Source organism: Scyliorhinus torazame, chromosome 21, assembly GCF_047496885.1.
Source record: "Scyliorhinus torazame isolate Kashiwa2021f chromosome 21, sScyTor2.1, whole genome shotgun sequence".
NCBI lineage: Eukaryota > Metazoa > Chordata > Chondrichthyes > Carcharhiniformes > Scyliorhinidae > Scyliorhinus > Scyliorhinus torazame.
In genome coordinates, this window is record NC_092727.1 from 9,148,879 (window position 1) to 9,160,984 (window position 12,106).

The following is a 12,106-nucleotide window of genomic DNA, read 5'->3' on the forward strand; positions in this document are numbered from 1 at the left end:
CCGTGTTATCTGAAGTTACCTCTTGTTCCCAAAGTATACCCAAGTTCCCTGAACTCACTGAGACGCCCCTTTTCCCCAAGCAACATTCAATTTATAGTAATTCCATTGGTCAAATTCAGTTAACAGTTACCACACAATAACACTTCGGTGACCAAGTCTGAGAACAGTCCTCTTCCTGGTTTAATTAAGGCACAAAACTGCCTCTTTTAGAGGAGAATATCTGCAATTTGTCGCAGCTCTAAACGGGCGTCCTTGAATCAGATCGTAGATTGAACTCACCTGTCTGACTGTTGGATGGAGAACTAGCATCTCTCCCCAATGAGGGTTTTAGCAGTTGTACTGTTTTGTCTCTGATATTCCCCTCTGTGGACTCTGCTGTCTGCCTCTCTCCAGTTCCTTGCCTTTAGATGTTATTATTTGTATAGCCCCCACTGATCTCTGGTGAACAATGTTTCTGATATGGCCAATCACACCTCAATGCCTGCTAATCTTGTTACTGGGCAAATCACACACCATTATTCCTCTAGACACCTGCTAGTCTTGTTACTTGTCTGTCATTTTATTTTCATCTCAAATTCACTGTCAATCTCGTTAACTTCCCACAGTCCTAACTGTGACTTAGTGGAGGTCTTTAAAATTCTGAAAGGTTTTGATGGAGTGGAGGCAGAGAGAACATTCCCTCTTGTGGGAAGAGCATCACGAGAGCCATCAATATAAGATAGTCATCAAGACCTCTTCACCCAAAAGTATGGTGAGAATGTGGGACTCACTGCCACAGGGACTGATTGGAATAGTATAGATGCATTGAAGGAGAAGGGAGTGAAGGGAGTAGAGGGTTAGGAAAGTAGATTTAGTTGAGGAACGATGGGACAATTGGAGCATAAATACCAGTATGGACTGGATGGGCTGAATGGCCTGTTTGTGAATCATACATCCTATACAATCCTTTGTATTTACTCAAGAGAAATGCACAAAAGCGCACTAGCAGAAAGGGGGGTAAGTTAAAGGGTCAAGTTACTTGAGTTGTGTAGATGGTATAAGATAGGATTCTGTCATTGTTCAGTGAGTACGATCCTACAGCTTATTGAGGCATGACAGGTTACAGTTACAATTCCTCGTTTGCACTATTCCCAGCTGGGGGTTGGTGTGTGGAGACTCGGGTGAGATCAGAATGGACTAGGCTGGAGGAGGTGGTAGGGTTGCCAACTCTGGGTGCACATATTCCTGGAGATTTCATCACATCAATTCCTGCCTCCAACCACACACTCTCCAACACTCAAACTCTTGGCCACTTTGCACGTCCATCCCCATGGTGCCACATCCAATCAAAAAGCATATTGACTATGGATTGATTACCCGATTGGAAGATCATCAAGCAGCTTTTTATGTCTGTCTGTCTGACTTACAGGTATTCATAACTAATAAACAAATATATTCAAAGAAATTCACTGGGCGTTGATTCTTGAGAATCCAAGGCAACCCTGGAGTCATGGAACCTCGAAAACATTGAGACCAATTACTGCATCTTTAATCACCACTCTGTTTGGATTAAAGCCTTAGGCAAAAGCTTAAAAAGGACTGATATAGCTCAGGACTGCACAGTGCCAGGAGTCTATCAACAGCCTCGGGGCAAGAGTTGCGGTGGGGAGAATGAAAATGAGGCATGCAAAGATTGAAACCCTCAACAGGTCTGTCAATATTGATGAAATGACATTGGTCAGTGTCTCAGCCCCTTCAACCCTTCTCCAGGACTGGGGGACATGACCGATGGATAATATTTAAGAAGGAATAGAACAATGGAGAGAGGGGCGAGGGAGTGGGGGATGCGGTGAGAAGGAATAGGGAATTATACTGAGATTCAGATCAGAAACTAGCTGCTCTGGGTTCAGACACGTCTGCAGGAAAGAAAACACTGGACAGACCGGTTTTGTGTTCTGTTGAGAAGGCTGCGGTCTTAACCCTTTCACTGCTGTCACTGACTGGGTTCCTACTCACACACTCTGTCTCTCTCTGTCTCTGTCTCTCTTTCTCTCTATTTATCTAGGTTGTTACTCAGCATCTATTCAATGCGGTATCAATGGGTGGCACGGTAGCACAGTGGTTAGCACTGTTGCTTCACAGCGCCAGGGTCCCAAGTTCAATTCCCGGCTTGGGTCATGTGGTAAACCACGTGACTGTATTGTCTGGTCTGTACTGTATCATATATGCCTGGGCTTGTCCAGGTTGGCTCCACCTGTGGCTCCTCCCTTCGGGGCTTCTGTATAAGAGTGGCAAGTCTCCACCTCTGGCCCCAGTTCGGGTCCAGTGGCTGGAGGCTTGCTGTTTAGTGTATTAAAGCCTCAGTTAACTTTATCAACTTGTCGAGTATTATTGATGGTGTATCAGGTCACTGTCTGTGCGGAGTCTGCACGTTCTCCCCATGTCTGCGTGGGTTTCCTCTGGGTGCCCCGGTTTCCTCCCACAAGTCCCGAAAGACGTGCTGTTAGGTGAATTGGACATTCTGAATTCTCCCTCCGTGTACCCGAACAGGCGCCGGAATGTGGCGACTAGGGGCTTTTCACAGTAACTTCATTGCAGTGTTAATGTAAACCTACGTGTGACAATAAAGTTATTATTATTATTCTAAATGTAGATTAATTTGCACCAGAGGTGGTACAGGTTTCTATCTTGCTAAGATTCTTCACGTAACTTCAGATCTCAATCTCGCTATGGCCTAATTTCGCAGTGTAGGTAACGTACAGTCCTCGGAGGTCTGCTGGACCCAATTTCAACCATACACAGCTGGAATTCAACTCGCTAACTCTAGCATGACAGGACTCAACGGCCCTCATCACCTATTTGATGATGAAGCCTTGGTCACATATAAACTACATTGATTAGATTCCTGTAACTAACTTCCTTGTATCCATTTTTAAAAATCTTTCATTTCTGTATCACCTTTCACAACCCCAGCATGTACCAAAACACTTTACAGCCAATGAAACACTTTTGAAGCATAGTTCCTGTTGTAATGTAGGAAACGTTGCAACTTTTTTACACACAGCAAACTGCCACAAATAGCAAAGGTCCCATAATCTGTTTAGTGATGATGTGTGAGGGATAGGTATTGGCCGATGTAGTAATGCAGGAGACACAAAGATAAAGGCCAAACTAAATTTATTTTAACTCTAAAGTAAAGCCGCACCCAGGACAGACTAGTGTCCCAGCCCGGGACTAACAGTAACTCCAGTCCGAGCCTGCGACAGAATTTCAAAGGCTGGACTGGTTTAGCTCAGTCGGCTAGACAGCTGGTTTGTGATGCAGAAGAAAGCCAGCAGCGCGGGTTCAATTCCCGCACCAGCTTACCCGAACAGGTGCCGGAATGTGGCGACTAGGGTCTTTTCAGAGCAACCTCATACTTGTGACAATAAAAGGTTATTATTATTTATTTTTAAAAATATATATTTTATTAAAGTTTTCAAACACAATTTTTCCCCCTTACAAATCAACAAAAACGGTAACATGATAACTGATAGATAACATCAGGGTTATTATCATTAAGGCTCGGTAACAAGTCCTGGCTGGACGGGCCTCAGCCCGTTACCTTGGCAACTCGGACTCAACGAGTCCCATGTGGAGATTAATGAGCGATCCCTCATGATCCTCGTGAGGGTTACCACAGCCAGGATACTGGGGAGAACTCCTGGATTCTTCTTTGAAATAGCGTTGTGGCATCTCTTGTGCCAGGGCAGATGGAGGCCTCAGCTGCACTTCTCATTTAAAAGAGTATGCTGTCCCAACAGGGCAGCACCTCCTCAGTACTGCACTGCGAGAGTCAGCCTGAATTTTGCGGTGGTTCTTCAAGTCATAAACATCCTGACTCATAGTTGTGAATTCCACCCACGGAGCTACGACAGACCCTGTCGTGGTTGTGTAACTGGCTGTTCCTGTTCAATGTATAGACAGTCTACATGTTGTTGCGCACCTATATCTCTGCAATCCTGCTCTGTCTAATGCTCAGTGTGCCTTCGCTTCACACAGAATTCTCTACTCACTGGGCTTTTGTCGATCAGCTGACATCACTGACTCCCTTCAGAGTGAGCACTTCCTGTTCATTGTCAGGCTGTTTGATCTCCAGTTTCTGGAGCAGCAACAATGGTTAAAAAGTCTCGAAAGGTAAGCGAGAAGTCTCTCGTTATTCACTTCATCACAGGTCGGACTGTTTCATTGTTTCTTTGCTTGTTGAAAATTAGCCCAAGACTATATCGGAACACAGATCCTGGGAGCATCCTGGACATGCCTGACTCTGGGTCACTGCAGGGTGCTCTTTGTTTAAACTCTGGATGGTTGCAGTTGTAATGTAAATGCCTTTTAAAACATTTTGCACTTTAGGGAGGCTGCGAAGGCTTTGGAGAAGGTGCAGAAAGATTCCTGAGAGTGGTTCCAGGGATGGGAGACTTCGGTGAGCTGGATAAACTGGGGTTTGTTTTCCTTGGACAGAAGGCGGAAAAGAAATTTGATAGAGATGATCAAGGTGACGAGGGGCCGGGTCAGAGCAGGTGGAGAGAAACTATTTTTGTTGCAGGATGTTTGAGAATCAGAGGACACAGATTCAAAGTGATTGGCAAAAGAAGTAGCAGCATTATGAGGTGAATTTGGAGTACTGCCTGACACTGCGGAGGAGGAAGTTTCAATTGTAACGTTCAAAAACTGGTTGGATAAGCTCCTAAGGAGTGAGAAATTTGCAGGTTATGGGAGGGGGCAGCAGGGGGCGTTTTGGGGTGGTAGGGGAGAGAGAGAGGGACTAGCTGTGTTGCTCTTGAAGTCAGCCAGTAAAGCCATGATGGTCTCCTGCTGTAATGATTCTATAAAAGCAGCTCTGACCCATTTTGTCCTCGGTATGAAGAGACCGGGAATAACATCACTCTGGCTGGCGACAAGCATTTCCTCCTCAGTCTGTTGCGAAACACTTTGCAGGGGCTGGTTTAGCACAGGGCTAAAGAGCTGGCTTTTAAAGCAGACCAAGGCAGGCCAGCAGCACGGTTCAATTCCCGCACCAGCCTCCCCGAACAGGCGCCGGAATGTGCCGACTAGGGGCTTTTCACAGTAACTTCATTTGAAGCCTACTTGTGACAATAAGCGATTTTCATTTAATTTCATTTTTTCATTTTCTCAATTCACACCGCACCTGTTGATTCTCACTGAATCCCCAAGCCTTGCTCACCTCTCTCAGGTCTGAACCCAGCTACGTGAGTGACGGAGGGTGGGCCACACATACTCCCCCTGTGGCTTCTGTGCCTCCCTTCAATGATGGAAGCACAGCAGCAGATTGTGATCCCAATCTCAACCCCAAGTCACTTGGAAGGACAGACAGGAATCATCACTGCTTGGTGAACAACAGCTGGGACACTGGTTGATTTTATTTTCCTTCCTTTCCTGCCCTTCTTCCCCCCCCCCCTCCCCCACCCCCCACCCCCTCACTGCACCCCCTCCCCCCTACCATGGATGGATACTGAGGCTTAAAGCTGCAGTCCCAACATTGATCCAATTATTACGAGGGCAAACTAGTAACTGTTTAATGGCATCACTCTCGGTCTTGAGCACAAATGTCAAGGCAGATACTCCAGTGCATTACTGCGAGAGTGCTGTAGTCTGGAGGTGCTGCATCTCTGATGAGACATTAAACCAAAGTCCCATCTACCTGCTCAGGTATATGTAAAAGATCCAATGGCACTACTTCGAAGAAGAGAAGGCAAGTTCTCCTCGATGTCCTGGCCAATATTTATTCGTCAATCAACATCACGAAGATTATCTGGCCAATTATCACTTTGCTGTTTGCGGGAGCTTGCTGTGCACATATCAGCTGCCACATTTCCGACATTACAACAGTGACTCCACTTCAAAAAGTAGGTTATTGGCTGTAAAGTGCTTTGAGATGTATCGCGGATGTGAAAAGTGCTGTATGAATGATTTGCTTTTAACCCGCTAGGCAGTGTAGCTGCATTGTCAGGGGAGTAACAGCCGAGGCATTTTCCAGATGTGAGATAGGTGGGACAATGACTGATCCAGGCTGCCCGGCAGAAATTGGGAATTGGCACAAACACGGCCAGCAACTAGCTGAAAGGAGCAGCAGGTTAATGTGGGTGTGGACCCAGCATTGAAAACTGGTGCTCAGGAGGCAGGTCGAAACAGAATAGAAAAAACAAGGGTGTTGAACAGGTTAAAGAATGAGTGAGGGGGTTAATCCCGGTTTGAAGGACAGGTGAGTCTGTAAAGGTGTCACCCCAATTTCTGATGCCGCATATGGCCTGTGTGCTGATCACCACCATTCCTGAAGCCAATTTAAATTCTGTACTTTTTAATCGTGGTTCAGTGTTTATAATCTTCAAAAAATGCCAGAAATACTTGTATTTATCTTGATCACATTTCGCGAATGAAGTACTTTTTGACGATTGTCACTTTTGCAATTTCGGAAGCGTAACTAATTAACCAATTTGCTCACAGTAAGACCCACAAACTGCAACGCAATTTCAAAAAGGACTGCATTTTACTGGTTGAGGGATAAACATTGACCAGAAGACCAGGGAGAGAGCCGATACTTTTCAAAATAGTGCCCAGAGATTATTTTTTAGCCCATCTGAGGGTAGTCTCAGTTTACTGGTGCAACACTCCCTCAGTATTGCCCTGGAGTGTCAATCTGAGCAGAACATGAACAGGGAACATTCTGATTCTTGAGGCGAGAGAGCTCCAAACAGCCATCACTGACAGCCCTGGGCTCAAGTTGCATTTAGGTAGCACAGTGGTTAGTCCTGTTGCTTCACAGCTCCAGGGTCCCAGGTTCGATTCCCCGCTGGGTCACTGCCTTTGTGGAGTCGGCACGTTCTCCCCGTGTCTGCGTGGGTTTCCTCCGGGTGCTCCGCTTTCCTCCCACAGGTCCCGAAAGATGAGCTGTTAGGTATATTGGACATTCTGAATTCTCCTTCAGTGTACCCGAACAGGCACGAGGAATGTGCCGACTAGGAGATTTTTATGGTAACTTCATTGCAGTGTTAATGTAAGCCTACTTGTGACAATAAAGATTATTATTATATTGCCCTTAAATTCCTTTCCCACCCCATATCTGGGCATGTATACTCCATGCACAGAATCTGTACAGTGTGGAAGGAAGCCATTCGGCCCATTGTGTCAACACCAACTCTCCAAAAGAGCACTCTACCAAGGCCTCGGCCCACCGCTGCCACCTCCTCGTCCTCCCCCCCCGCAACCCCATAACCATAACCTAACCTTCACATCCCTAACCTGCACAACCCTGGGCGCTAAGGGGCAATTTAGCATGGCTAATTCACCTAGCCCGCGACTCTTTGGACAAGTCCCAAAAGACTTGCTTGTTAGGTAATAATCTTTATTGTTACAAATAGGCTTACATTAACACTGCAATGAAGTTACTGTGAAAGGCCCCTAGTCGCCACATTCCGGCGCCTGTTCGGGTACACTGAGGAAGAATTCAGAATGTCCAATTCACCTAACAGCATGTCTTTCGGGACTTGTGGGAGGAAACTGGAGCATCCGGAGGAAGAAACCCACGCAGACACAGGGGAGAACGTGCAAACTCCACACAGTCACCTATGGCCGGAATTGAACCCCGGCTCCCTCACTGTGGGTCTGCCACTGTGCCCCCGTGCCGCCCTGGGAAGCCTCATAATGCTGGAGTTTCAGAAGAGAGTAGTGAAGGAGGGGATGCAATTTACCTCCAGATTCTTAGGAAACTGTGATTATGTCCAGCTGTTTTCAATGTTTATACAGATTGTGTGAATGTTAATAATTAACACACTGCCCAATCACAAGCAAAAGATCCACATAATATTTAACATCAAATCACATGTATGGGGCTCGGAGTAGAGTTGAGCGGACAGGAATTACTGTAGGAGGAAGTAACAGAAAATAAATCCAGTCAAACTGCTCCTAAATGCTGAATAACTTCCGGCAACGACACTGTGCTGGGGCCCTGCGTCTTTACCAGCTCCCACAGGGAAGGAGCTCAAGGACTCGCTGTAAGTACAGATTGAGAAACTTGATCTAACTCTGAGGTAAGGTTGTCAATTTCTGATTGTGTATTTCAGGAAATTTCATCACATTACCTCCCATCTCAAATTGTCACATCTCCACCCTCCCATCATCCTCCAACTGGGTTGGGTTACGGGGATAGGGTGGAGGTGTGGGCTTGGGTAGGGTGCTCTTTTCAAGGGCCGGTGCAGACTCGATGGGCTGAATGGCCTCCTTCTGCACTATAAATTCTATGATTCTATGAATTGGAAAAGAAGTAGACCCTTCAGATGCCCAATTGGGTTCATCTTAACTTGTTCCAATAGAATCAGAAAATGGTTACAGCACAGAAGGAGGCCTTTTGGCCCATCGTGTAGGTGTTTTAGGATAGAGTGATGCACCTCGTTCCACTCGACTGCCTTTCCCCGCAGCCCTACAAATCTTTCCTTTTCCAATAATGATCCAATTCCCCTTTGAAAGCCTTGATTGAACCTGCCTCCATCAAACTCTCAGGCAGCGCATTCTAGATGCTAACCAGTCACTGCGTGATTAAGTGTTGTGTCCAGAAATGGTCACAGTAATCCAGTTGAAGCTGAACCAGTGTTTGTTTTTTTACAGGCTTAACATTCATTGAGGGCAGCGCGGTGGAGCAGTGGTTTGCACTGCTGCTTCATGGCGATGAGGTCTCTGGTTTGATCTCGGCTCTGGGTCACTGTCCGTGTGGAGTTTGCACATTTTCCCTGTGTTTGCGCGGGTTTCACCCCCACAACCCAAAGATGTGCAGGGTAGGTGGGTGGGCACGCTAAATTGCCCCTTAATTGGAAAAAATGAATTGAGTACTCTAAATTTTTTTTTAAACATTCATAGAATCATAGAATCTCTACAGTTCAGAAGGAGGTCATTTGGCCCATTAAGTCTGCACCAACCATCTGAAAGAACACCTCCCCCCCTCCCTATCCCATAACCCCATCTAATCTTTGGATACTAAGGTAGTGTGGCCAATTCATCGCACCAGCACTTGTTTGGAATGTGGGAGGAAACCCGAGCTCCCGGAGGAAACCCACGCAGACACTGGGAAAATGTGCAAACTCCACACAGACAGTCACCCAAGGTCGGAATCGCACCTGGGTCCCTGGCGCTGTGAGGCAGCAGTTGATTTTGTACTCTGGGCCTGTATTGATAAAGCCTGGGATACTCTATGCTTATTTTTTACCCGCAATGTCATCCTTTCCAGCTGCTTTTAGTGACATATATAATATTATGGACACGTACAACCTGGTCTCTCTACTCCTGCACCAACTTTAAAATTGGGCCCTTTACTTTAATATGGTCTCTCTGAAAAGTGAATAATTTCGCATTTCTCTGCATTAAATGTCATCTGCCACTTGTCTGCCCATCCCACTCACTTTTCCTTTATAAATTCTATACTATCCTTCACACATTTCACAATGTTCCCAGGTTTCAGATTATCCGTAAATGTTGAAATTGTGCCCTGTGATCTAAGGTCTTAATCATTAATATATATCAGGAAAAGGAGGGGGGGGGGGAGTTTCCTAACACCAATCCCCATGGGGTCTCCCCTCCAAACTTTTCTCCAATCTGAAAATCAGCTGCTCCCCACTCCTGTTTCCTGCCACGCAACCAATTTTGTATCCATGTTTCCAGTCTCCCTTCTACTCCATCAATAAATGAAAAACTTTAAAGAGAAGTTTTTAAAAACCGTAATGTCCTTATGATTTTTTTCTCTCCTGGCAATGAATGATATGAATGGAGACTCATTTTCAATCCCTGGGGACTCCAGGCCAATCCTGGAGCAGTTGGCAACCCGAGTCTCGAGTGGTTTCTGTCTTGTAATTCATGGCAGAGGTACCCAGGCGGTGAGTGTGGTCTGCCCACTCCTGACAGTGAGGGCGGGCAGAGGGGGCAAACACTTGGAAACTTGACAAACTAAACTTTCTACCTTCAGTACAATTGGGGAGAATGCGCCTGAAGTTGGTCTAAAATTGCCCTGTTAGGTGGTCGCACATGAACAACCAGCAGGATAATAAACCAAATTGTTTATTTTATAAATTGCTGCTTGAACAAATAGTTTTTGATATATTTGCCTGATGGAGTTTCATTGTTGCGGCTGAATATGGGTTCATCTTGAAAACGAGGATGTGGAAGTCACTGAACCAAAATTTACTTTAAAAAAAAAGACACCAAATCGGTGTCCACTAATCAGTTGACGAGAAAAATAAATATTTGGGTCTGACATGTCTTTTGAAACTTCCCAGTTGGAGCCTGCGGGGCTCAGATAAGGAGTGTAACCCCTTGGGACTGGTGAAGAGTCTTTGCAGTTTGGGACATGATTCAGGTGAATTGGATCATGAGGCGGGGTAGAAGGGGGAATGTGATTGGTCTGGGGCGGAATTCCCCTGCATTTAAACCTCCCCGGCCCTTTGCACTGGCTTTGATCGCTATGCAGAGGTCAGTAACGCCCGGGGGTGAGCAAGGCTCTTGATACAGGGACTGTCGGTTAGAATCCGGAATGCTGATTAGAAACAACAGTTTTGCAGTGAAAGCGGATTTGAGAATTCCAAAGGGACATCTAGCGAAAGGGGAGAAATCTGGGAGGAATTGGGACAAGTCTGATGGGCCGAATGGCATGCTATTTTGCTCTGTCACACTCTGATCGTGCAAATATCACGAGTGGAAATTTGACTATGATCAAACGAGATCTTGTCAGCTTGGATCAAATGTGTCTCCACTGTGGGGACCATGGGTTGGGTTTAATTGGGACTGGTTTTTGAAGCGAGTTCACTCTGCACCTTGGCTTTGTAATTCCCCAGACAGGAAACACAAATAACTAGTGAAATTGAGCGAGGAACTCTTTCCATCTTTTTTTTTCCTCGATTGGCGCAAGCTTTATTTTTGAGTTCGAGTTTCTATCGATCATTGTTCAGACTGTGGGGAGTGATGTAGTTAATGGCGGGCGTCAGATTGGGTCCAAGAGTACACTGAGCAAAGCTCAGACTGGTCAATGTGCAGGTGTGACCAGTGGAATCTGCTGCTTGCCATTGCGGATACAATGCCTCCCCCGCCTGTGGGGGGAAATCTCCCCTCTATCAGCTAACCCTTTTCATTTGTCACAAGGGGCTCCGACAGCGGCTGGAGTTTAGCAGGACTGAGCAAAGGTGAGGTCTGCTATCGTTAATATATGGAGTTAGCTCTTTTTCTTAAGTAGACGAGGATGTTTAAGGTTCTAAAAATAGTTGTCCAATTGCGTCATTTTGGAAAAATATCCCCCAGGCATCAATTCATAAACCTTTCCATTGAACCGCCCTTCAATGAGGACGTCAGGATTCGGTTACATCACTTTGTTGTTTGTTGAAAGGTTGTGGGGGGAAATGAAGGCGCAGAGAGATGCTAACTTTAAGCTTACAGTACTCGGAATGAATAAGGAAATTGCGTAAAGCGCCTGTTACGAGAATAAGCGAGAAAGTTGGTGCAGAATGGGCGGTTTGGGAACAACAGGGGAATGGAGATTCAAGGGGCAGAATGACACTGGTGGCGAATGTCGGCAGGAATAAATCGGGCGAGTGTTGCCTCGTCCTCCTGCTGAAAAGTTCCCCAAGGGTTTCCCGAGTGTGCCAAAGGAGGATTCCGCTTGAACCAGGGGAGAGAACTGATCGCAAGAATTGAAATCAGGTGGAATTCTAACGCCAGGTCTGAGATTCCAGTCATTCGTGTATCCCAGACTAATCCCCTGTTACCATCTGTAATCTCAGACCATCACATCACTCCCACATTGTTTTCCATGGACACAGACACCTCTTGGGGTCAACCCCAAACTGCCAATTAAGTGTTTTGTTTTTGTTGTAAAGTTTAGGTAGTCGTTGTAATGTAAAGGAACTGTTACCGTTTGTCTTTCCCTCTGCTTGGCCTGCAGAGAGTCCCCCCCACTACATACAAATTAGTTACTGATTGGGGAGTTGTATTGCAAGGGGAGTCCCGTGTAAAAACATAGGACATACCGTGCAGAAGAGTCTGCACCGACCCACTTGAGCGCTCACCGTATCCCCGTAACCCAATAACCCCATCT

General features: G+C 46.1%; 1 protein-coding gene across 3 annotated transcripts in view; it reads left to right on the forward strand.

Annotated features, from left to right (window-relative positions):
* The first annotated feature begins 3,906 nt into the window (after window positions 1-3,906).
* LOC140398149 (transmembrane protease serine 4-like) overlaps window positions 3,907-12,106 on the forward strand; it is a 50,634-nt gene continuing 42,434 nt past the window's right edge. Inside the window, exon 1 of one of the 3 annotated variants that reach the window (XM_072486465.1) lies at window positions 3,907-4,155. In XM_072486465.1, coding sequence (XP_072342566.1) covers window positions 4,135-4,155 — 21 coding nt within the window. In that variant the 5' untranslated portion in view covers window positions 3,907-4,134. Of the gene's footprint in view, window positions 4,156-7,923; window positions 8,031-11,027; window positions 11,199-12,106 lie in introns of those variants that run through there. The other 2 variants (XM_072486467.1, XM_072486466.1) reach the window with 2 other exon arrangements.